The sequence below is a fragment of the Telmatherina bonti genome, assembly GCF_933228915.1.
Source record: "Telmatherina bonti genome assembly, chromosome: 1".
Classification (NCBI taxonomy): Eukaryota; Metazoa; Chordata; class Actinopteri; order Atheriniformes; family Telmatherinidae; genus Telmatherina; species Telmatherina bonti.
This window is the reverse complement of record NC_136619.1, coordinates 28,789,015-28,816,984: the sequence shown is the minus strand read 5'-3', so window position 1 is coordinate 28,816,984 and position 27,970 is coordinate 28,789,015. Positions and strand designations below refer to the sequence as shown.

Here is a 27,970-nt window from a genome sequence, read left to right as displayed (position 1 = left end):
TTCTTTTGTGAAGGCCCTAAAAAATGTTACTGTATCACATTTATAGGGACGCATGGCTGACAGAGGAGCTACACCAATGCTCATCGCAGTCTTCACTGTAAGATGTTTTTATATATATTCATATACATCAAAACAAGCTATTATACAACAAATAATTACAGAAGCAACTTACTCCGTGGTCTACAGAAGGCATTGCAACTAAAACATACTATTATATTCTTTGTCACAGATGGGAATTCTTCACACATTTGTGCCATGTTCTGGGGCAAATGTTAAAATTGGTGTTCCTGAAAATTATGATGGTATTTTCCCATGGTATCTAGCCAAGGTAAGGCACTTTGGTTTTGGTTTCAAAATGAACAAATGAATGTTAGTTTTGCACTTATAGCATTTTTTAAAGAAATTATATGTTTAATGTAATGACATTTCATTTTCCTAAACACTATTAAAGGTACCATTAAGATACAAAAAACCTTTACTCACAACAGACCTTTTTTGTAATAAGAAATACAATAAAAAAAAAAAAAAAAAAAACCTTAAATGTTTCTGTATTGACAGAAAATAAAGACAGGCAGAAAACCAAAATAGTATTCATCTCTTATTTTTACCAAGGTTAAAGATCTACGAACATGCTTCCGTCACCATGACTCTATACTTGGCACTGTTACAGAGCTTTTCTGGCATCAGACCCAGACTCTGCTTTTGGTACAGCTCAGACGCAGGTGGGATGTTTTATTCATATATGTCAGTCAGACACCTCTGGGTTGTGCAACAGCTTGAGAATATGGCTCTTTAATTGACTTGATTGTGATGTGATTTTTGTTACCTAGTCATATATCCAGTCTGTTTACCTCATCTGGTACAGCGTCATTAACACATCATGATAATAGCGAGTACAGAGGATAATAACCCCACTTTATGTTATAAATGGACACAATAACTGGTTCAGAGGCGTTCAAGGTAAAACCTATTTATGCAGCTCTGTTCGTCAAAGAAGGATCCACTTGTGAGCTCTCCTATTTAGATTTCTTCAGTGATTCATTTTTTAAACCTTGTACTCTAGTTTAAAATAAAATGGAAAAAGAACTGTAGATGTTTTTATTCATTATGTGTACTAAAAGGGATGAGACACCACACTGGCCAATGTATTTTTGCTTTGAAAGGACCTTCCATCCATTATTTTTCCTCACTCTCATCCTGGAACTTTTCCTAACTAACAGTGTGGAACAGGCAGGCTAGGTCTTGGATAGGTCACTAATCCACCCAACTGTTAACACAGGGAAAGACAGCAACGTATACCAGCACTCATTACTGCAGTATTTGGAATCACCCTTTGTGCTTGAAGGAGACAGTCCTAAGACCTTCAACACAGCACTACACAACAATTTGACCTTAAACACTGTGCTTTTTACTTGTTTTGATGGCACCCTAATATTATTTATGTACACTGCTGGAGCTGTAATTGCCCTGCAGTGTCCTTGAGCTCAGAAACTGCTCCTCACAACATTTTTTGTCCATCCTGGTGCATCACATTACTGCTGCGTTTTGCTCTGGAACCACATCGCATGGCAGCAACTGGATATGTACACACGGTCAATTTTCAGCGTGCACCGTGACTGATTCAGCAAAGGAACACGAGAGCACTATACAGGAGAAAGCAGGGAAAAGAAAGAGAGAAAGTGGTAAAACATGAAATGAGACAAGAATCAACACAGGCCTGTCTGTCAATGGCTAGAGAAGCCAGATAAAAAAAAAACAAGATGCAGAATTATTCATCGAAGTGCCAAAGTAAAGGAATTTTACAATTCAGAAATGAGGCTCCAAGACATTGCAGTTCTGTAGTATTATGATAATATTGATTTTTGTAGATAAAAACAAACAAAAAAATTGCTTGTCATTTTTCTTGATTTCAATTAGGAAAATTCAACACAGTAGCATTCTGCTGCTTTAATGCCCAGGAAGACAAGTAAAAAGATAAATAAAAACAATTTTAAAAAATGTATTATTTAAAAAAAAAAGAAAAGATTTTTTGTGAAAAAAAAATCCATTTTAAAATTGTGAAGCAAAAAATCCCAATATTTGATTTTTTTTTTTTAAATTGGATTTTCCCACCCCTAATTGATAATATGAACCAAAAACAAGTTCAGTTTTACATTATATTAACATTTAAAAGCATACTTAATGTTTTCTTACTGTCAGTCAATTTTACAAAAACACTTAAATCCATAATTAATTTCTGAATGATTTTTAAGCGTCTCCTACATACTGAGAGAGTCATTAGTAATCTTCAAAGTTTATTTCAAGTTTATTTTATTTGCAACATAGATCTTACAAACATGGAAACAAGATCCTGAATTGCTGGTGGATAACTTCTAAGTTGTCCGTTGTGATGCACTGTTCCTGAGCTATTCACATCATGCTTGTTTTTTCTTTGGGATGAACATGACGCAGCTATACCACACATCACATAAACGTCACAGCATACTGTGACTTTGGAAAGCCAAAGTTTAAGTTATACCTTTTGTTTTACCTCCAAACAGCCCACCTGGGGTTTTTTTCTGTCATAACTACACCAATATTTTAGTACTGACCAGAATGTAATTACATGCAAACTGCTTTTAGATTTTTTTTTTGTTTTTTTGAAATTTCAGTTAAAAACTATTCACAAGATTTTCACAGGACTTCAGTACCATGTGTTGGAGAAAAATAAAAATCAAAGCTGTACTAATAATGATCATAGTTTCAGAAGTTAACAGTTTTTGTGAATCATATTCTGTGTTGTGAATATTACATTGTACCTGCATCTGCCTGAGAGCATATTGTCAGTAGATACATTACTCATTTTTTTCATGAGAGAGATGAACATGACCTTGCTAAGAAGATGATGCAGTTTTAACACTTGTGACGAAGAACTGCTCTTCAGTTCGCTTTTGGCTCGCATTTGAGTCACATCTTATTGTCTTCTGTTTTAGTGCTGAACGCAAACTCCTTACAAGACACATTTTTTTTTACCAATATTCTGTCAGTCTTTTATTCCTGATTTACGTTGTCAATTATTTTTTTCCAACACTATGTGTTCACAGTGAGAGTGAGCAATGTTCAAATTTAGAATAGCAATAAAAGTAAACATGTGGCTTTTCAAAATGAGTCCACGTGTCACAGTGAGATTTAGCTGAATAAAGATGAACAAAATAAAAACGTCACAATCATCCTTTTGTCTTTTATACAGGTTGAGTTTTATTTGCAGAGAGAACATTTCCCTTTCAAGAGCAGAAAACAATACATGAGAGCAGCTCTTTTGCTAAACAAGAACATGTCGCAGATGTCCTGATTGATTGTCCTCCGAGCATTATTAATACCAGATGAAGTTTGTTCCAAACCTCAGCATGTAAACTCAAAGCCAGTCGAGCTTTCTGAATGAGTTTTTAATTGTAGCATTAGAGATGATAGTTGATACGCAAAACCCTTCAAAATGTGGTCTCCAAACTTCTCTTTCATGTCAGAAAGGAGAGATAATCTTTGGCGGGTTTCTGCATTATTTCTTTTATCAACATTTCATTACATAATCAAGTTTTAGTTTAACTAAATATTTGACTTTTTACTACATAATAGGAAGGACAGAGTATCTGTAAGGTAAACTGAAAGATTGAAGATGTAAAAGAAAAAGTCTAACTACTGTTAAATGTTAAATATGAGTTGAAAATCAATCTGCTGATGGTTTTGCTGCCAACCCTTTTGCTTCATTTTCTGCTTACTAATCCTCTGCTTTATTGCTCTCTACTTGAAAGTTACAATAACTGTTTCTGCTTTTTATCTGTACAGCTCCACAACCTGCCAAGTAATTACACTGACCTGCTGTTAACGGGAGATGATGAGGGGATATTTGGAGTTGATGCTCAGTTTCTATATGCTATAAAGCCACTGGACAGGGAAAAACAGCCATCTTACTCTCTGCAGGTAGCATCAAATATCATATCGTGTTAGTGATGGCTGTTTTTTATACATTGGCATTAATTTGCATATTCATTTAGAATGAATCAAATTTATGTTTAAATGATAAATATATTGTGTTTATATTTGTTCTTGTTAAAGTCATGTATATGCGTAATATTCAATAAGTGATTAACCCCTTTAGATTGTGATTTGGACTGTTAAATGATTCCTGCAAGTTATTCTTAGGAGCTCAGAGTGTGTGCTCGTGTTTGCTGCAGGTGTCCTTTAGACCTTCAGGTGTCCTTCCAAACATCAGAACTTCGGCACAGCGTCAGAGCTTCACTGTTGAAGTGTGTGTCATCGACAAGAATGACAATGTGCCCACATTCATAGAGGAGAGCATGAGAGGCAGCGTGCAACTCGGGCTTCTTAAAGGTGCAAGAACCTTGAGCTCTTTGAGATGTTTCACTTTTATTCCGTCTACATCCCATTTTTCTATGCTGATATGTCTAATGTGAGAATAGAACAGGAAAATATACCCAACACTAAAATGTGCCGAATGCATATTTCTAAATTTATTCTGTAGTTTCTTCTTTGCATTATTCGTTTCTTTCAGGCATCCCATTTATGCAAGTAGAGGCACTGGATCGTGATGACCGTGACACTGCCCACGCTGAGCTGCGGTTCAGCCTGATGGAGCAAACACCCAGGATTCCCTCCAGTCAAATGTTCTTTATTGACTCCATCACTGGAGAAGTTTCCCTCACTGAGGAAGGTTGGTGCACAGCTAAAGTAGAATTATTGTTATTATTTTAGTTTTGTGTAATGTCCCCAAAGTTTTCGCAACAATGCTACATGAACAGGGATGCAAAATTTTAGGATTCATTTTTGAACATGTTAATGGTTTTGTGCCTTCTTATTAGGTTATGAGACCTTCATGAGTATCAGCCTCTTAATTGTATAGTCAGGACTAAAAGATAGGGTGAGGCCTCACTCCACCACTATCCTATAATTAAGTTGTTTTAAGGTGTGTTTAAGCTTCTTTTTTATTTAATCTTATATATATATATATATATATATATATATATATATATATATATATATATATATATATATATATATATATATATATATATATACATACATACATATATATATATATATATATATATATATATATATATATATATATACATATATACATATATATATATATATATATATATACATACATACATATATATATATACATATATATATATATATATATATATACATATATATATATATATATATATACATATATATATATATATATATATATATATATATATATACATACATACATATGCATACACTATCACATGAATGAATCAGACACGAGTCATTTTTAAAGATGCAATGTTAAAATGAATGTTAGTTCTTTTAGGCTAACAGACACAAATACAGACAACCAAATACAGTAAATTCTTGTGTACTGGTGCTATTTCTGTAGCTGTGGTATTTCCTTTGTCACGGTTTGACAGGAGCTGGATGACTTTCACACTTGGCTGGCTCAATCCAGCCCACACTACTGGTGATTTCCACATGGCTTGGAGTAATGAAATTTTGACTTCTTTATTTTCCACCTTATCTTCAAGCTATCAACTATGATAACTTTTATAATTAACTTTCCATGTTGCGTTCATGTGACAAAATCAGCACCGACTTTAACACTAGTATGAAAAAGTTTATTTTAATAATTGGTTTGTGGTGTCACATTAATCTATAATTGATTATAAGCTACAAGTCTTTTAAGTTTCAATAAACAGTTTATGTGTTTTTGTGTATTAAGTTTCTTTTGTGTTTATTCTTTTCTTTACTAGCCATGTTTCTTTCATACTCTGGGACATATTAAGAATTATGTCATGAAACATGGAACATCCTTTTAAATAGAGTGATTAAGTCCGAAATTTCAGTCCAATATTATTTCTGAACTTAAGTATTCTTCATTAATTTATTACGCTGCGACCATCAGGAGCCTCTACTCTGGACCCGGAGATGTGTGGCCGTTACAAGCTCTTGGTGATGGTGAAGGACATGGCTGGGAAGGTGAATGCTTTCTTCACCACAGGCATCGTTACTGTTGAGGTGACTGGAAACACCTGGGCATCGCCTGATCCTGTGCGACTTCAGGAGAATCTCCCGGGCCCTTACCCTATACGCATATCACAGGTGAGGGTGGGAAACCTGAACACCAATAAACATCTATTTATTCTTCTTTTTATTTTTTTGTGGCTTTATTTTCACAACTTATTGTTGTTTCAATAGTTTTTCCCTTGAAACAGCTTTGCATTTATTTTCTTTCACCTACATGTACACAATATTATTTTTCTTTTATAGACTACTTTTTTTTCCATTATTTTAAATTTCACAAATTAATTTTACAAAATAACAATAAAATAAAATAGGGTTTTTTTTGGGGGGGGTCACATTTAGTGCCTGTCAGGAACTCTTAAGTGACCAACTCTAAATTATTGATGCTCTTTGAATGCTATGAATCAGACTGACTTCTGACTGAGTCTCATTACCTCCTACAATCTCACTCACTCACTGTGACTCACTGTGAAGCTTATGCTACAAATTCTAATTCACAACAATCTAATCTAGCACATGGTGTTATTTAAATCCTCTTGTAAAATCCAAAGTAGATGGTTTGATGTTATTTATTCAAATAAGACGAAGACCCTTTTTTTGGTCCCATAAATTAACAGGGACTTCTCATTTTTTCTTTCTTTTATTTGCAGGTTTGAATTTATTTTGTATTGATGCTTTGGCAGTTTTATTCAACAATCCATCAATAACACAACATCAGCAAAAATTAATATATTAGACAAATTGAGTCTTACTTTTGGAGTTTTAGTAGTTGCATTGATTTAAAGTACAAAGCATAGCAAAAGGTAATATCAAACTCCCATGGCTCCAAATGTATTGCATTTATATTTTTACCATTCAGAATTAGCGTGCTTACTATCTGCATTATGTGAGATGGCTTTAAAACTTATTTTACACAACTATAACTCCTTGCAAATATATAAGAGAGGGTGAATGATAATAATGATAATATTAATAATAACAGATGTCAAGTCATGAACATTCATAAATACTTGGTCACATTTCATGGTGACTAAACCTTTGAGGTAAAGCAAGCATTGTTTTCTTGTGAGAATAGGCCGATCAATGCAAGGCACGTTTATTTGTATAGCACAGGTACAAAATAATTCAAAGTTCTTTACAGAAAACATTAAAAACATTAAATAATGGTGCAAAGAAAACATTAAAAGAAGTAGTTAAAGGAAGCAAGAAAAAAATAAAATATAATCATAAATTAAAAAATATAATTAAAAGCAAGACATATTAGAAGTCACAGATTTCATGCATAATTGCATGCAATGTTAACCTTGATTTAAAAGTGTCTACATTCGGTGAAAGTTAAATTTCAACTGGCACTTTGTCCCACTTGTTTGCAGCTTCAGAGTTCATTTAAAGCTTTAGCAGTAGACTTTTCTTTTCAAGATCACTTGGACTGAAGAGATATGACCATTTATATGATATGATAGGCAAAGTCATATGACCTTTATAAACTAAATCACCCACATCTCAATATTAAGAAGGCAAATTAATCATATTGAATAATGCCTGTTTTAATCAGAAATGGAAAATGAATTAGCCCTACAGATGCTGTAACAGTATCTATTGTGACATATGGGAACAATTTTAGACTTGAAATTGTAAATTCAGTTTAAAAAAATTAAATTGGATGCTATCTGTTTCTTGAGCTACGGTCAAAATAAATATTTTCTTTTTCTTTTTATAGGTTAACTGCCCTCTACAACTGTAGTAATGTAATATGTTGTGCGGAAGGCTTTCATGTTAACCGAGCTTGTGTCTGTCGCTAGTCTCACTAATATTAGTCATATGAACCACATGTCTATAAATAACTCAAAAGCCCCGAGAGGTTTTATAAGATATGGATAAAAAATTCCTCTAGAAGTGGGAGTTGTTTTTGTCAAAGGAAATTTCTCCAGAATATAGATAGATAGATAGATAGATAGATAGATAGATAGATAGATAGATAGATAGATAGATAGATAGATAGATAGATAGATAGATAGATAGATAGATAGATAGATAGATAGATAGATAGATAGATAGATAGATAGATTGATTTTCATTCTATACAAAAAAGGAGTGGAAACAAAGAGGGCTGCAGCTGATTCAGACTGAATCAAATGTATTGTGCCAATTGTGATAGTCACTGTGGCCACAAGGTACAGCACAAAACCTCCCCCTCCTCCTGTTTCTCCCACCTCCCCCACACTCGCCCTCAGCCTCTCTTCTCTCCTGTTCTAACATCCTTTTCCACCCACTGAAAATGTGTGGATTTTCACAAGTATTGGTACATTCATTTTTGTCATATTTTTTAAAGGCAAGTTCAAATCAAATTTGTACAATAAACACAACATTGAGCTCCTCGTTGTAGTTTTTATCTTTCATAACAAATTTGGTACACGTGTTTATTTTTATTATTTCAATTTTAGCAAATTGCTTTTGTACCAAAATGAAAATTAACTTTTACTTAGCGGATTTTCTCAGATTTTTGACTTTACTCTCTGAAATAAATTTGGAATAAGCCCCTTTGTCCAGTACTGATCCTCTCAAAAACCATTTGCTTGCAGTTTCCCAGCAGGATTCATCCAAATTCTGAATCACAGTGAACCAGATTAGGTTGATATTGTGTATACTTGGGGAAAGCCTCGTTTTGCCCACACAGTGATCGCACTGCTGTGCTGAGTGGGTGGTGGGACTAACTGCTGTTATAGCACATGCAGAGATAGTCATGTTCACAGAACCACTCTGTGCATCACACCTCCTTAACTGTAAATGGAGCAGTTATCTCCACATATTCACTCAGCTGAGACAAGTGTTGTATTTTCCCTTTCACATCATGCATGGTTTTGCGAGGCAGAAATCACTGTTGGCTGCACTGACAAATTTTTTGTTAATTTATTTTTTAATTATATAAACAACACTAAACCCCTGTCTGTAGATTTTAAAAATTAAATCAAGGCATATTTTTTTACTCTTGTTATTGTTTGTATGTTTCTGATTGTCTAAAACTTTGATGATGTAATGCAATTGGCAGAACTTGAGTAATACAGTCCATTGAGGCTTAGTGGGTGAGAAGCTCCAGTGAATGAATGAGTCGAGGCTGGTAACTGCAATGAATTGGCACTTATGCACAGTGGTGTAGTGGTCCCTCAAAAAGTGGGTATACTCTAAATTTTTTTAAAAACCAAAAAAAAACCAAAAAAAATTGCCCAGAAAAACGCTGTTTAATAAAAAAGTGACATGTAAGACATTTAGTTCACCCCTAAAATCCATCATGATATTTGCTCATTATCACATAATTTCTGCTTTTTGGTTTCAGGGAGGAAGAATTATGAAATGACTAATCTAATACTGGCACACATACTGGTGAGAGACAGGGTCATAGACTTCTATACATATATCTTTGTTATGTCTGTGTTCAGGCTAAAGTTAACGCAGCTGATGGCTAACTGAGCCAGTGTAGCATCGGTAATCAGCTGAGCTGCTGGGTAACGTAGGTGCATGTGTAGAGATGTTTGTAATTGTAAAAACAGCATCACATTTGGTTTAGAAGTTTAGAAGTGGGTATACTCAGTGCTGACTGAAAAAGAAGTGGGTATACTCCTCATACCTGTCTATACCCTGGACTACACCACTGCTAATGCATTTTTATGAAATGTGATTATTTGGAATTAGCTTTAGCTCCACTAGACCTTCGTCCAAGTCTCATGAACAATGTTTGTTGTTACTTGTGTCAACATGGTACTTCACTAAACATTAGTCATCACGGGTGATGTCATTTTGTTAATAGCAGCATAATTTAAAGTATTAAATTAAATAATTACCAAACAATTCACCAAATGCTGATATTATATCAAAGGAATCTTTCGTAGTGAGAAATCAGTAGAAAATTATCTGCTCTGCAGATCTCCCAGCTTTTGTCAGTTTAGGCTAGTTGCAGTGATGTTTCTTAGACTATCATTTTTGTGCAACACCATTTTACGATTGGAAGACTAAAAAGAAGCCTGACACGTGAAATCAGATACCCCAAGAGATTTGAACTTTGATAACTTTTATTTAATTAACCTAATTAGACCAAGAGACGCAAACTTCAGCTCCTCAAACCAATACCTTTTTTCTAAGCAACAGCTCGGTTAGTGAAACATGAAAAAATTCATTCCCACAAAGCAAGAAAGAAAGAGAGGAAAAGTAGTGTCAGGTATGTGCTTCTTCAGACATTTATGCAATTAAAAAAGGGAAAACAGTAATGAAGAGTAAACCCCAAAGAGTGGCCACCATCTTCTGACTTCAACATCAAGGAAAATAAATAAGTGGATGGACCTAAAAAACTAAATAATGGGTGGATGTTAAATTTAAAAAACAAATTGTGTAAATAGGCGAAACTAACTAAACATTATAGATGTGGATACAAAATGTTTATGCAGGTTGCCAAAATATTTGCCTCAGTTAGTTTTAACACTTTTTCCCACTTTTAACTTTGTTAAAAATTTTAGATAAGGTAACTCTATGTACGTGGTCTGCAACTTCGCCACACCCAACCTGCTTGTAAGCATGTTTCCTTCAGCGTTTGTCAGAGCCCAGAGTTTCAAACACACAATCATCTCTATTTTTTTGAGACAGTTTGTTGCATTTACAGCTTTAAGGTTAATTTTGAACCCTAAATTTTTTTCATTTCTACTGAAATACTTTAATGTCCTGCTGGTCTAACAAAACACACTGAGAGACTTTCGCCAGTTTCACTCAGCAACAGATGTTACTTGAAGATATCTTTAATGTTTCCCTGAATTCAGTAAAAGAAGCCTCTACTTCATTTCAGTGTCATTTCATAGCTTGTCTGCATTATAAAAGACCAAAATATTAAATACTTATAATCGTCAGTGATTATTTTTGCTGTTTCCCCTTTTTATCAATAATCATTTCCACAGGTTATTGTCATGATTTTAAATTCAAATAAATAAATAAAAAAAACACTCTTCACAAAACAAACAGGTTTAATTCCCACTTCAAAAGTCTCGAATGTTCTGGTTTGTTACAGGGCATTGTGGTGATTTCTGTTATCCAGCAGCTCATTCCCCTCCAACCCAGTGTTCAAAAGAAGCTCACGCACGCAGACAAGATACTATTTACTTAAGCTCAAGCACAGGCTATCAGGGGGAGACGGAACATGCTCTGCAAACTAAAACACTGACAAAGGCTGAAGGGATGATTTCATAGAGGTTTTTTTTAGTCAAACTAGAGCAGTCAGAGAGCATTAATCTCATTTCTTTAAAGTTCTAAGGTCTAAAAAACACCATAACAGTGAGAGACAGCCAGATGTGTGGAGTGCCTTTGTATATATAACAGTCTTGCATTTGGGCAGTTATATCCAAAACAAGAGAGGGTGTGTGTGTGTGTGTGTGTGTGTGTGTGTGTGTGTGTGTGTGTGTGTGTGTGTGTGTGTGACACAGACATGAGAAAATACATATGCCTGAAGTATACATCAGCTGTCCTACGTCTAAGCTCCTATCCTTGTTGGGTGCTGTTTGCTGGCCACTTGGGTTCTACTGCTGAACTGCACAGCTCTCTGTCAAGGGTTGTAAAGCTGAATGGAAAATCCCTTTCAGCCTGCATCGTTAGTTCTGGCCGTGCTCTCTGTTCCCTGTCAGCAAGACAGCATTTGGTTAGCCTTTTGTCATGTAAACAAATGGTACCTTTGCACTCAGACTACTAAAGTGCATTTTTTGCAAAGCCTTCTTGGTTTATTATTCTACACTAATACATTTCCATGCAACACCCAGAGGGAGGACAAAACGTAAAAAGAAAAATGGCAAAAGAGCACAACAACAAAATAGAATTATTTACAGACAGTCCAAAAGCTTTTCTACTGCAAGATTTTCCTGTTGTAATATTATATATAATGCCCTTTCCTCAGAAATATGTACCTTGAATGGGAGCACATAAGCTGTAAAGGTTTTATAAAGTCTACCTTTGTTCACTTGTCATTTTTCACATGTGTAAGTTGCCAGATGCATGGGTGATTGTGCACCTCCACTCTATCAAAGTTGAAAGCTTTTAAAGTGAGTGCTGACAACAATGTAGATGGTGCCTTTCTACTGGTGTAAGTATTGATGGAGCATTTCAATTAGACAAGCAGGTCAGCTCTGTCACTCAATGTGCGTTGGCATTTGCCAGTCAGAGCTCAACTGTCTGCAGCTTGTTCAAAATGCAGCATTTCCTAACAAGGACAAGGAAATCCAGCGCATAATACTGATGCTTTCCTCACTTCACTGGCTTCCAGTGGTACAGGATTGGTTTCAAGATTCCTTTATTTGGTTTCCTTTATTTGGTCCCAGAATATTTATCTGAGCTTGTTAAGGTGCATCAACCCTCCAGAGCCCTTGGATCATCTCATCAGATGGTACTGGATGTTCCTCAATCCTTCATGAAAACCAGAGGAGATCAAGCTTTTGGAGTTAAGGCTCCCACACTGTGGAATACATTGTTCTTGTTTCTGTGTCTGGGAATAGTCTTTCCAAAAAGAATTACAAAGTTAGATTTTTCTGTCCGCAAAACAGATTTTTAGTTGTCCTCTGTCCATAGTAAACGACTTTTGGCCGTGAGGAGACAATGCTTTCTGTAAATTTTGCCAACCTTTTGTTGCCTCGTGAGTGTTTATAGTGTGAATAATATAAGTAACAATATTCAGTTTTTATTTACATTTAAAATGTTTCTTTTTTTTTAAACGGAAGTGGGAAAACTTTGTTTACATTACCATGCTGTAATGCACGTCTGTGCTGAATCAGGTCAAATGGAGTGGAAGCCAGGCCCAGTACAGTCTGGATGGAGAATTTCCAGAGATGCTCTTCACCATCAGCAGGGAGGGAATCATTTATCTCAACGCTCCACTGGACAGAGAAACACAAGACCAGGTCTGTATTATCACTGTAAGCTAAACATCTCCAGCACCTTAAAATAAATTCCAATTCAATCCCCTCTGAACCACTAAATGCTGCACTGTTCCTTTAAGAAAAACGGAATTAATCTTTTTTCTATTTTTATCCTCCATTTTGCTGTTGGTTCAGCATGTGATTTTATATCTTATCTTTAGATAAATTTAGCTGATTAAAAACTCATTAGTGTGTTTTGTTTTTTTTTTATCATTGACTAGATGAAAACTAACAGCAGTAAATATGTTTTTTTGTTTGTTTGTGTTTTTTAATGTGACTCTCTTCACACCTTTCATTTGGGATGATCCTGGTACATTTTGCTGCTAAAAGGTTGGGCACTGAGCACAATTCTATTTTTAAAATGAATAAAGGTAATGAAGGCATCAGCAAAACACCTGAGAAGCACAGCTTTGTTTCTTGAACAGATCTTGCCTGTGGCAAAGGATTATTGTGTATGGCGAGGACTCAACAGATAAATTTTGCTCACTTGAACTACAATCATTGTGTGTGTGTGTGAGTGTGAGAGAGAGAGAGAGAGAGAGAGAGAGAGAGATGGTGAGAGAGACAAAGAGAGAGAGAGAGAGAGTTAACAAATTAAAGTTTGGGTTTTTTTTGCATTTTAACTCTGAAATTGCACATAACTTCAGCTCATGAGAGCTATGAATGGCTCAGTGAACAGTACATAATGGCACAAATGCTCAAGTGGCCAAAGAAAAGCAGAAATTGACAGAGCTTCACTGGTAATTCTGAGGAGAGTTAAAACACTTTGAATCTTCTGTCTTTTTCAGTGGACTTTTAATGGACGATGACAAATGCTCTATCAGCTGGATGCCTTGTGGGGTTAGCTTAATCTATTCTTCACAGGAAAACAAAACCAGATGAAATGAGCTCTGCCGAAAGTGGTGCTTTATCGTAACACGCAGAGACTGTGTCATGAATTAGATGTTTTGAAAGGTGCACTTAATGACACAACAAGACAAGACGTAAAGGGAAAGGTGAAGCAATAAAAACCTTTTTGCCACTTTGTGACTGAAAGGTTGTAGATAGATTGCTACCATTACTCCAAAACTGAAGATTAATCTCTGGAAGTGCAGAGGACCCACTTAATGCCCAAAACCTTTTGTCTGAGTTCAACTCCATGAGTTGGTGATGGTGCTCGTGGAGCCTTTTCATGGCGAAGTGTTGTGCCTCCATCTGCCAGAGGTGCAGAAAGACAAACATGGAAATGTTCATCTCCTTCCATGCATACACTGTTCTTATATGCATGAAACTATGCATACATACATTTCTTTTTCCTCAATTACTTTCGTTCCCAAAACCTTTTCAATCATGCACTGGTCCGGTCAAAAACTTGCATTGATTGATTGACTGATTGTGTGATTGTCTTCAATGAAATATTTAAGTATGATAACATTCACTGGCCTAAACATGTCTGATCTGATCTAAAGTCACAGAGGGAGTTTATTACTATCTAACCTGTTTACAATTTGTTTCCCTTGTTCTCTCCAGTTCCAAATCAGTATTGTGGTTGAACGTCCAGATGGCAGAGAGATTGCCAAGCCTGTGGAGTTGAGGGTAATGGTGGGCGATGCCAATGATAACAGACCCACCTTTCCACAGGCACAGTACCACACCGTAGTCAAGGAACTGGCGCCTCGGGGTAACTGACAGCTTTCCAATATTTCCAAAGTTTCAAAAGATATTTCCAAATGCTACATTGTTGCAAATTTAACAAATTAAATATCTCAGTTTCAGAAATGCTGGTTTGTGTTTGATTAAATAAATAGTTTAAGCGATTAACAAATCATTGGAATTACCTAATTCTTTCAGAAAATGATTTAACAATGAAGTATCTTTTTTTTTAACATATGAATCATTGGTGAAGTTATGCATTATTTGAAAAACACACTGAATCGGACTAAACCCTTTTTAGATTTATTCCATACAAGAGTATTGTTGTACAGCATTGTGAAGGAGCCACAGTTTAAAACTGCTGATGAAAAAATCCCTGAGTGCAAAATACCTTTTGGAAAAGCAGTGTGGGATTTTTGCCAGGAGACAGGGGAAGCACCCTCACTCCTCACTATGCTCATAAAAAGCACATGGTGTGTTGCGATACATGAGGTCCCTGCATAAAAGCCTTTTTGTTGATGCTTTTAGAACGATTTGATTCTGGGAAATGAACTAAACAGGACAATCTGTTAATCTAAATGGATTCACTGAGTAGGGATTAAATGAGAGGAGCTATTGTTATACCCTCCTTCTCCTGTTCTCATTCAATATGCAAGAGACTGCAACTTATTACAGAGAGAAAAAAACACTTTAGGTTCTTTAGTTTTATTACAGAAACAGAAGAAATATAAGATATAAAAAAGCTTTGTAATATTTCAAATTCATCTCTTGAGATAATTGAAAACTGTAGTAAAATAAAGAATACACTTATTTCTTAAAAAAAAAAAAAAAATCTGTTTTGATAAATCAGTTTTTGCCTGCAACACTTCTTACATTTCCTGAACTTTACTGGTGTTATGTCTCCCCAGGGACAGAAATCCTTACAGTGCAGGCAGCTGATAATGACGATCCCAAAACAGACAATGTACGGATCTTCTATCGTTTAGTCGGGCAGATTCCAGAGAGTCCCCGTGCCCTTTTCAGAGTGGACCGGGACTCAGGCGTCATCTCTGTCCAGGCAGACAGTATGGAGGGAACAGCACCACAGTATACCTTGACCATCACTGCTGAAGATGCCAAAGGTGAACACATGTTTAAAAAAAAATGTAGCCGTCTCTATACTGTCTTTTATTATTACAAAAACATAAATAACATTTAACCTACTTTGGTTTTAATTTTATTAACTTATTTAATGAAGCATTATTCTAGAAAAAAAAACTAAAAATGACAACACTATTAGAAGTATTAATCATGTTTAGTCAGCTCTGCAAAAGCTTGGTAAAATTTGATAAGAGTGAGCATGTTTAGGAGTCCGGCAAGTCTACTTGAAAAGGTTTTGTTGAGGACTTTTTAGTTGGTCGACAAAGCCCTGGTCAAGAGCGCAAAAATGTAACAAATTCTTTCAAAAACTACTAAAGGTTCTTATTTAATCTTTTTTTTTTTTTACAAATTTTGAAATTTTAACTTCTTTCAAGTAGTATTCATCATTATGTGTATTTTATAACAAACTTTATTTTTTCCTCATTGCAGTTTTCAGTTAATGGGTAATTTAATCTTATTAAAACTTCTGGAGTTAAGCAGCTAAGCATCAATTTTGGGTCGAGAGAGTGGTGATAAAACACCCTTAAGGCCATTACTTGTTCAGTAATAGAATTGTCACAAAATTGCAGACTATCACAAGTTTTATTAGCTTTCTGAACTGATGCGTCAGTAGTTTCGATGATGTGTTGGGTCAAACGGATGTATACATGTTTGCCTCTGGGGTGACAGTTGATGTCGTCTGCATGACTCATGATCTCAAGGGTGTGATGGAAGCAAGCTAAGGCACTGGCTGTTCCTTCAACTTATATTATTTGTGTAAAGAGCTGCTCTGAGTCACTAACAGAAGCTGTGATGATGTCCCTGGCAGGTTTAAACAGTTCCTGCACTGTTGTTGTGACTGTGCAGGATGAGAACAACAACCCCCCGGTCTTCTCCCAACATGAGGTACACCAGCACATGAAACCGACACAGTTCTGATTCATCTTCTTAAGGCTCCATAAACAGTACCTTTGGAAGTCAGGCAGAGTAAACATCATAAGTGGCGATTGGACTGCAGACTGTGAGTGTACGCTGAGTGTCACTGATCTAATTTTCCTGGCAGGGAACAAGATATGACTACTAATCTCAGGCTTATAGTTCTTTGTACTGTAAGTGAACAGTGACTTTAGAGTTTAATCTGATAAAGCTTCTTAGGAAGACTAGTTTCCACTCATTTTTGTTACAGTTAAATGTACATCATAACCAATGCAAAACTCAATGAGATTTTTGCAATGCAAACTCAGAACTGTCTACATTTTTTTAATCCCTATATATATATATATATATATATATATATATATATATATACATGACATGTAGCATTGTCTAAAAAACAACATGTATGAAAGGTTTCATTTTCTCTTTCTTTCATTTGTAACAATGAAAATCTGTAGGTGATTTTTTACATTCAGTTTCTGTGCTGATGTCATGCAGTAAGGTGTTATTATTGTTGCAGCTCCAGGCCCAGCATGAACTGAGGCAGTGGTTTCTACTTTTTAGCATATCTCCAAGTGTGAAAAAAAAAATACAAAAGAAGCAGTTACAGAAAACCCTTTCACTTCTTCCTACATGTGCTGCATAACAGAGGAGAGGGAAAAAAAAAAAAATGACGGCTAAGAATTATGTGGGAGAGCCATCACGCTGTGATAAATGGGAAGCAGTTTCTTGCTGATTTCTGTCAGCCCAAAGTGGCACTAAAAGATAGCATAGGCATTATGACTGTGATGGAACGTTTTATGTTAAGTAAGGAGAAGATGCACTTATTTGAAGTTTAACAGTGGATAATAGCTGGAGAACACAAGCATGGATGTCTAGACTTTAGACTTTATTTAGAAGCTGATGCAGCCTCCTAGTCTGAAAAGTGAGGTCAATATAAAGCCATTAGGACGACTTGGACCAAAAAGTTTCTTATTAAGATGCAGTTAGCTTGATTAAATTATTCTTATTGGTGAGTTTTGTGTGTGTGTGTGTGTGTGTGTGTGTGTGTGTGTGTTTGTTTGTTTTTTCATTTTTTTTATAAATCCGTAAATCTTGTTGGTTCAAAGTGATGATAATAAGTCATGTCTCTATAGCAACAGCCGCTTTTTCTATACAGTTTAGGGTAAAACAGCTGAATAAAAATGAATCAAAACTCTACAATCATGACATTGTTTTTCACACCTGCGCTCCTTTAAATGTGTGTCCCTCAAACGTTCCTGAATGGCCATGTTCATGCAGTTAAAAACAAATGAACACTTGCTCAGATAATGGTTACCACAGACGCGTTCATACCCACATAAACACAGAGGTGGAAAATGCTCTTGAGCAGGTCACGCCTGAGGAGAGCAGCATTTTCCATGGCAATGTGAAGCTGTGGGGGGTGATGTGGGAGGTGAGTGGTGACAACACTGGGTTCAGCAACGCTGTGGATGGGGCAGCCAGATCACAGGCATGGCTGCTTCACTGGAGGACATCTGTGAGTGGCAGATTAAATGGCTGTCTAAACACAGAGAGGTTGGTGAGTAAAGGTCAGCTAGCACTGAGAGGGCAATAGGGGGGAAGCATATTCTCACATGTGGAGCTACATTCCATCTCAGCAGAAAATTGGACACTCAGTCATCTGTGACTTTTATTGGCAACCACAAAATTGCCACATACACAGCTCTCTGGCTAAACCTGAAGTAGCCGGAAACTGAATTAGATATTATAATTTGATGCTTAATGTAGCTGTTAAAGACGTATTAGATGAAACACCTTCTAATACACTATAAATCTCTTGATAACATGCAGAATCAGTTCCGTGAACTTATTTTTAAAAATGCCAGAATTTTTTTTTTTTGCATGATATCCTTTGCCAGCCGGTTATTTTCAACACAAACTGAATTTTACATAAGAGAGTTAATCAAATGAGAGCTTTCAGCTCAGTGATCACCTATTTTCTGTTTCCTTTCCGATCAGTACGGACCCTTTCACATTCCAGAGGATGCTCCAGTGGGCACCACAGTGACAGCTGTGGAGGCAAGGGATGCAGATGTTCGAGGTGGAGACAGCTGGCAGGTGGACTACCGTTTAGAGTCTGGGAACGAAGAGGAGGTTTTTAGATTGGTGACAGACAAGCAGACCAATGAAGTCTCACTCGTGCTCTCGAAGGTGAAAACCACAAATCATCTTCAAAACCTCTTCCGACATATTTGACCTCTGATTAACTGCCACATATACCAAGATCAGTTAAAATCACATTGTTCCTGTCAGCATGAAATGAGAAGTAGAGGGTGGTATCTCTTTGCAAAAGTGCAAGTGTTAACGTCAAGGACATATTTCAACATGTTGGGATGTATTTGTCCTTGATGCGTGTGCAGTCTCAAGATATCAGTCAGTGGCTGACTATGCTAAAATAGCAGTCACGTAAACTCGTCATTTTATGAGCATGACTGACTTTAATGTTACAGTGTGATCACTTGAGAGACGGAAAGAAAATATTCCAATATGTCAGTCCGTCAGTCTCACATGCCTCAGTTAAAAAAAGAGTCCTGATGACACTGGCATGCTTTCACTCAATAATCTCTGCTGTCCCCACGGCGCATCAGCCTTCGCCCACCTCCCATCATTGTCGGGGCCATTTAATGGACACTTGTAGAAATTAGTGTGTGTTTCTGTGTTTGTGTGTTGATAGACCAGGCTAGAGACACCATATTATATTCAGCTTCTCTGTAAGAGAATAAAAGTGACTAAACTTTTAATTTCACAATTACCTTCATGATAAAGCAGATGTCCAGAGCCAAAAAAGTGGAACTTGATGTATTATTTGAGATTGAGACACAAACAATTTCTTGTTTTTTAGGAATGATGTCATTGTGTGATTTACTGTCTTTTGTCATGTTTAAATCTCCTATAGTGACCTTGTAAGACATCATTATAACAAACTGTTTTCTGCATTTAAAAAAAAGATAGATGAAGCTTAACTCTTTTATAAATCAAGCCCTGATGGATTAAAATTAATTAGACCACTAGACCAATAATTTATTGAATTACAGTGTGAGGTCAGTGCCTGAAGGCAGACAAACTTAATCAGCTAAATCTCACAACACAGACAAACCAAGAGAACAATTAGATTATCTGACCACACTGACTAGAGAGTAAATATATAATTAACAATATAAATTGGGGATATTTAACTTCATGCCCAACCACTAATTACTTGGACCTTCCTTGTCTTTATGATGTCATGTTAAAGGTTTATGCACCACTATGACATGCCATGTGAGAGTTAAAGAAGCTTTTTTGTCATATTTGAGCTCTCTGGTCCTAGACTTGTGAAACTCCTAAATTTTGGGAATCCAAAGTGGAAAATAACTCAAAACCATATTTGTGGGAGGTCCTGATACAGAGGGTCTATCCTACTATGAATCTATTTTCTGCTATTCTCATTAAACAAAATATCAAGCAAAGAAGCAAACTTGAATTTTTTAACAGATTTCCACTTGTTTCAACTGCAGTAAGTTGGATGGGCTATGTAATATTATCTTGAAGTCACTTTAGTTATGAACTCTTGAGGTTTTCCTAACACATCTGTCACAGATGGAATGTAGGATGAAATGGCCCATCTTCAAAGCATCACATACTGAGGTGCAGCAGCTGCATCAGTCCAAACAACCAAAACCTGACAAAGCTTCCTTTACATCCACACACACACACAGTTTGGTGTTGTTTTGAACCATCCAGTATTTTCCATTTGTTGTGACCTGGCAACCACAGCTAGAGCTTAATGCCTCTGCAAAGTGGCCAGGCAGGAGATGTAAATCTGTAGACAGGAGCATATTTACAAGCAACTTTACAACCAGTTGATGAAGAAACACTAGATTCCAAGCTGGGATGGACAATGTGAAGGGAAACAGCTGCACTCCTGTACTTCTACAAAATCATTCTACTACCATTCCAGTTGTGTAGTGGAGTACTTCCTCAGTGACAAGAACAGTAATTCACTTCAATTCAATTCAATTCAATTCAATTCAATTCAATTCAATTCAATTCAATTCAATTTAATTTAATTTAATTTAATTTAATTTAATTTAATTTAATTTAATTTAATTTAATTTAATTTAATTTAATTTAATCATTCATTCATTATCCTGACCGCTTGATCCGATGAAGCATCGTGGCAAGATGGAGCCTATCCCAGCTGTCTTTTGGGCAAAAGGCAGGGTACACCATGGACAGCTCACCAGTCTATCACAGGGCTTAATTTCATTTCATTTAATCATAAAAATTATTAATGTCAGAGGTAAATTAAAACATTTTGATTTTGCAATGTGCAGTCCCAGAGCATGGCTCAGGTGCAGCACATTGCTATGTAGTGATGTGGTAATATCAGCGTGCATGAACTATGTCAGCTTCAAAAGCACAAACGTGGCTTTATTTTAATGTCTCTAATTAATACGCTCATTTTGTCCTCAATATTGGGTCAAAAATCTGCTTTTGCTTTTTACTCACACCAAATAGAAAATAAAAAATTTGCCTGAATCTGAATCTACTGGATGATAAACTTAAAGAGTGACATTTTGAGATGTATTATTATGACTTTGAAAAAGATTGTGTATACCACATGGAACTATGAGTATTACAAATAAATATATATAAGAGATATTTACATGTAGCAGTCAATGGTATCCCTGTTCAGTTGTTTGTTAACTAATAGTTATTCAGCCAATAACATGGAGGCAACTCACATGCAGTCAGACGTATAGACATGGTAAAGAAGACTTGCTGAAGGTCAAACTGACTATCAGAATGAGGAAGAAAGTGACATTGAACATGATGTGGTTGTTGGTACCAGATGGAGTGACTTCAATATTTTAGAAATTGCTGATACACCATTTTGAAGGTTAACAGAGGATGTTTCTAAAGAAATACAATTTCCTGTGAGCAGCAAGTGTCTGGATGAAAATGGTTTGTTCATGTCAGAGTAGAATGGGCATTCTGGTTGAAATTACAGAAAAGCAACTCAAATCCCTGATTGTTATAACCATGGTGCACAACGCATCCAACATTGAAGCAAATGGGCTGCAGCAGCAGAAGGCCTAACTGGGGTCTGCGCTTGTCAGATAAGAACAGAAAACTGAGGCTATACCCACAAACTCACAAAAACCAAACAACGGAAAACGTTGCCTGGTTTGATGAGTCTCCGTTTCACATTGTTTACGATTCAGAATTAGTCATGAACAACAACATGAAAACATGGGTCCATCCTGCTTTGTATCTACCATTCAGGCTGCTGGTAGTGTAATAGTGTGGGGGATGTTTTCTTGGTACACTTCGGGCTCCTTAAGTGCAAGTGAGCATCATTTAAATGCCACACTCTACCTGATTATTGTTGCTAACCAAATCCATCCTTTCGTGGCCAGTGTATCTTCTGAGGTGTACTTTCTGTCACAAAGGTTGAATAATCTCAAACTGGCTTCTTGAACACAAGAATAAGTGAGCTGTTCTCCAATGATCTCCGAACCAGGAGATCTCAATAGAATAGAGCGTTTTCTGATGTGGTGGAACAAGAGATTCTCAATATATGTGTGCTGCTGACAAATCTAGCAACTGTGTGATGCCATGTCAGTATGAACAAAAATCTCTGAGCAATGTCTCCATCACATGTTGAATCTCTGCCATGAAGAACTGAAGCAGTTTATAAAAAAAAAAAAAAAAAAATCAGGTTTAAACATGGCACTAGCAGTCCAAGTAAAGTGACTCGTGAGTATGCATAGAATTATGCATTTTGGATATGAATGAGTGCTGCACTTGGGTATTTCAACAGAGCCTGGAGGGCAGTAATTGTTTACTGGAAAATAAATCAGACTTTGGAATCTAAATTAACTCAAAGCAAAACATCAAATTTACCATCCTGTGACGTCTTACCTTTCAAATGACTGACCATAGTGATCAGTCATGTTCTGATAAACGTTGAATGTGTCACTTCCATTCAGCAACAGCTCTCATCTATCCTCCAAGGTTTGTGTTACGTCTCCTTGGCAACAAAAACACATCCAGCCTGAGCAGCAGGATGCCAGACAAAGCCATTTTTTAAAGTTTTTTTTTTTTTAATGAGAATACAGGAACACTGTTGCGACTGACAGCAAATGCAAATGTCAGAGAATGAATCAGAAGATTATATTTGCCTAATTTAATTGATTTAAGGTGCTTTCCTCTGCATTCTTCTTATGTGTGTGACAAGAATTGGAAATCACACACTTAATACTTTAAAACCAGAGTTCATCTTTACTTTTGCAGCTTCACAATTTAACTATAGTATCAATCCTTTAAACAAAGTCTCCAAGCCCATCAAAATTCAAATTATAGTAATCCTGTCTATTCTGCTCCCAAATTTGCTACATCTGGACTGCATATGTTCTGTAAATTTTTAGAGTGGTAGAAAAGGTGGTAATTTGAATGAATAGATTTCATTCTGGTCTTTTTACAGTAAAGTACCGAAAAGAAAACATTGCAGCTTGTATAGAGGCATTGTCATGTAGCAGCTGCACACATGCAGCATCATGGAAAATGTTTCATCAGTGACACAGTGAATCTTTAGCTTTCTCCATGACTACAGTGTCTGGTGCTTATTAGAAATACATCAATACTCTGCCAGTAAATCCATATTTCTTGGACGTGAGATAAGCAGAGTGGGCACAGGGGGCTGTACTTTGTCCTCCTTCTGCTGCTGGCCACATGCTGTTTGTTAAATCCCGAGAAATTCCACCATGTCCTCTTTACGTATTTCAGATGCTGCTTTTGTTTGGGTTTTGCTGTTGCAGGTCCTGGACTTTGAGCGGGAGAGTGAGTACATCCTGGTTCTCAGTGCCCAGAATCCAGTTGCTCTAGTCCATGGCCGGTATGGCCCTGCATCCACAGCAACTGTTTCCATTTATGTTGACGATGTGAATGAAGGTCCAATTCTGTCTCAAAGCCATTATGAAGTGACCGTCAGAGAAGGGGAAGAACCAGGCCGAGTCATTGCTACTATCAGAGGTTATGACCCTGATTCTCATCCAATAAGGTAACAATGTCATATTGACTGTGATATGAAGCTTTTTTTTAAAAATTTTTACAGTGTTACATATAATGTTCTGCGTAGATATTCTCTTCAAGGAGACACCAAGAAATATTTTTCAATTGGGAAATATTCGGGTGAGCTAAAAACTGTTCAGGCTTTGGACAGAGAGGAAAACAGCACATACACCATGGAGGTCATTGCAGTGGATGGACGTAAGATCATTACAATCTATTTTTAATACAAAATTTAAAAAAAGTGTAAATCTTTGTGTACTGATTGCATTTATAGTTGAGCATTTTGTGATTAGGAGATGTGAATTAAATCAAACAACTGTTACAATCTTTGTTAAATTTTTATGTTCACCTTAGGAAACTCCTCCCTATCTGCATCTACCCTGGTCACTGTCCAAATCCTGGATGTGAATGACAACAGCCCCGTGCTGGTTGGAGATTATTCCTGGAAGTACTTGTGCACACCTCGTTGGGAGGACCAAGCTCTGGTTCTGGCTTCACGAGACAGTGATGGACCACAGCATGGAGGCAGACTCAATTTCTCCCTCCGCAGTGACACCACAGTTCGGCGTAACTGGAAACTAACACCTATTAATGGTGAGGAGAATGCAGTTAACATGCAAACATGTGCCTTTTTATTCATGATGATCAGACAATGTGGGGACAAGCTACTTTTCTACATGAGTTTAATTAGTATAAAGACAGAGGTCAAATGTCACACATCATGACTTGTTCTCACTCCCACCTTGTCACATATTGACCCTTGGAAAGGAGCATGCTTTGTCATTTTTGAACAAATAGAGTTATTGCGTGGGATTGTTTGGATGTGCAGCGTTTGATATACTGGTAACAATATTTTCTGAGCCTTAACACATTCCTTTGAACCAAGTAAATATTGTCCAATGTGATTTATAACTTCTATATATCATCAACCAAGTATTTTTACATATATAACAGTATGACAGTATCAGGGGAAATGGAGTAGAAAGAAAGTTGGAAGTAAAAACGTGTCTCTAAGCCAGGTAAAGAGGTTACGATCACCCCAAGCATCCTAAATACTCTTCCAAAATCTGATATCCATCCTGCACAATGTGCATCAAGGTCCTGTAAGAGTGAAACTGAATATCACCTTACCTTTCAAATGTCATGCCAGCTAAACACACTGGGCAACAAAAATGGCAAGGTTTAAATGTTTCTAAAGAGTCCTAAATGAAATCTACTGACCTGAACAATATTATGTATTAATACTCCTCAGATCTGTCTGAGTCAGGTTAATAATATATGTACATCGGACAAATATACTGTATAAGATATGTTATGTAATAGATTCTATTTCCCCCCCTTTAAGATGAACTAAGTTTCTACAGTATCCAATACTTTGATGATGTTTAATATGTCAATTCTTTGCTTTTTATTATTTTTTTTTTTTTTGACCGAGTAAACTAAGAGGAGGCTCATCTAAAGAAGGATGTAATGACAACAGATTGTTGCTATCCAGCCACAGGGTCACGCAATGTGATGTTACTGATGAATTGACTTTCAAACTGAGCCAGTGGACGTGTAGTTCTAGGTCTGCTACGCTGTACTGAATGTTTTGAATTACCTTGACTGAAGCAAACAGTCATTCATGAACACCCATAATCAAAGAAAGGGAGTGATCTGGCTTCTTTCTGCATCTTTTCTCCAGTCTTGAACAGGAGGTATAATCTAATCATGCTTTTTCTGGAGTTGTAGGCTGCTGGTGTTGGGTTCATTTCATGACAACTATTTCCAGATATGACGTCTGTCATTGAGTCAGTCAAACGATAAAACTGCTTCCCTCTCAGGTTTTCTTTTTTCTGTTTCTCTTTCACTCCCCTGTTCCTGTTGGTATTGATTGAGCCAAGCTGTAATTATATCTTCTGTGTAATTTCTTTGGCGTCACCACTGGTTTCCTGACAGCTAATGGGAGCTAAAAGAGGACTCTCCCAGAATGCTTTGCACCTGGTCACAGGCAGTAATGGATGTACTTGTGTCAGTATAATTTGCTGTAGAGTTGAACAGTTTTTGTGTCACAACCACAACCTCTTATGAACAGAATGTGGTGTGTCTGTGTGTGTATTTCTGAATTATCAATAGCCATCTTTCAGGAACATGACTATTAGGGTGCTTTTTTAATGCAAAATTATAATGAGGTGAAATTCTTTTATTCCTCTCTTACTGACACTTTATAGCATTAAAGGGAAAATGTACCTAGTTTGCATGAAGAGTTCAATGGTTTTTTTTTTTTTTTAAATTTTTTTTAAAAATCACAGCCAGACAAGATAGCTTTTGACAGGTGGGCGGTCAAACATCTATCTTGTAAAATGAAAAGTGAATTACCATTGACAGCCTCTATAGAAAGGCAGTATTTATATTTCCCTTACTGGCAAATGGAACATGAAGGGGAGTGATGGTAAGGTGCGAGTACAGAGTTAAAGACCCTTAGATAAGGGTTCAAACAGCCTGATAAAATGCTTCTCCTCATAGGGTAGGGTTTTGTACGTCATACAACCAGGCTTGTATTTTAAACTGATTTAAAGAGATAAGATAAAAAGCCACAGGCTCCAGACCACACCATCCACTTCTCCATTAGAGTTTCTTATTCTGCTTGCTGTGTAGCTATGAAGTTATATGGCTGTGTTTTAAGCAGAAGTGGAAAAATCCAAGGAGGAAAACAAAACTGTTATCACATATGTCTTGCTTTTACCATTAAATCCAAGTATCAGGCAGTGTATGCTTGTTAAGATTAATTATTTTATAAAGCTTTTATGGTAATTAATCAAAATTCATCACAAGTCAACTTGCTGAGCTCTTAAGCAGGAGAGGAAAATCTGTTTTTCTGCTGTATTAATCTGTTAAAGGGACATAAATGATTCTGAGGAATTATTTTCATTTTTCATTTCAACATTCAGATACTCATACCAACCTGTCATTAAACATCCCATACCTGGCCCCTGAGGTCTACACTGTGCCTTTCACCATCTCTGACAGCAGCTCTCCACCCAGGAGCACCTTCATAAACTTGCCAGGTAATGCTGACACTTCTCCTCTTCTCAGTAGTTGTGGCAAGTGCAGGGAGGTTATGGGGAAAGAGCACAGAAATAATCAATTGAGATCAACCTCTGCATGCCAGCTTGTCCAAGCTGTGTTCTTGTCTATTAATGATGCAGTGGGGCTTTACAAATGATTTTACCAGGCTTGTGATTACAGCTTTCCTAAGGTTGTGTTCTGCCCTAGGCAGCCTGCTGACACCTTTTTATGCCCTAATTAGTATATGGCGGAGAGAATATGATGCGGTGTGTCTTGAGTCTTGTGACCCTACAAATACTTAAGAGATAACATTACACATGAGTTTGTGGTGTTTTCAATGGAAGTAAAATTGTTATACTTCATTTTTTAATTTAAAAACCAAGAATTTGTCTTAGATATAAAACATTTTTTTTTATAAAATAAAATAAAATAAAATAAAATAAAATTAAATTAAATTAAATTAAATTAAATTAAATTAAATTAAATTAAACAGTTTCATACATTGGTATGTGTGAAGGGTTTATTTATTTAACAGCAATTTGCAGAAAATGTTTTTATACACAAAGCACTTTGTGCTGCTGGTTGTATGATAAGCAGTTTATCAATAAAGTTTGATTTGATTTGATTAAATTAACCTCTTCAATGAATGTCAAAGCTATTCTTTTCTGTGATGTTACAGATGTCTAGATTGTAAGACACTGAGTGTTTCCTCTCCTCTGTTAGTGACAGTTTGCCCCTGCAATGTCAGAGGGAACTGCAAAATGCCCGCTAAGCCACTGCAGGGAATGCCAACTATACAGTCTGCAGTTGGAATCCTGCTGGGCACCTTTGCAGTCATAGGTAAGCAGTGAGGTTAAGAATAGCACTTTAAATTCATTATGACCTATTCTGCAAACACATGCAATCCAGAGTGCATTGTGGGCTTCATTGCAACATGAGCAAATGTATTCAGTATTGCAGGACTTTTGGGTGTTTATGTTTCTATGCCACAAACCAATCATCAATGAGACTTATTTCTAATTCCAGGAACCATCCTCATTGTTATATTTGTGAGGCTGTCATACAAGAACCCCAAAGAGCCGAGCAAAACTGACCAGGAGTGGGTGCCTCTCAAGATGTCAGTTTGA

General features: G+C 36.4%; 1 protein-coding gene across 1 annotated transcript; it reads left to right on the top strand.

Annotated features, from left to right (window-relative positions):
- Nucleotides 1-52: 52 nt before the first annotated feature.
- Nucleotides 53-27,970, top strand: cdh16 (cadherin 16, KSP-cadherin; the record flags this gene model as incomplete). Its single annotated transcript, XM_079264359.1, has 17 exons — nucleotides 53-97; nucleotides 230-328; nucleotides 3,823-3,957; nucleotides 4,212-4,368; nucleotides 4,550-4,708; nucleotides 5,951-6,147; nucleotides 12,867-12,992; nucleotides 14,520-14,670; nucleotides 15,551-15,763; nucleotides 16,591-16,667; nucleotides 18,699-18,890; nucleotides 23,543-23,784; nucleotides 23,863-23,993; nucleotides 24,150-24,389; nucleotides 26,726-26,842; nucleotides 27,567-27,683; nucleotides 27,870-27,970. The coding sequence occupies 17 exons, from the start codon at nucleotides 53-55 to the stop codon at nucleotides 27,968-27,970; spliced, it is 2,499 nt and encodes an 832-aa protein (XP_079120485.1).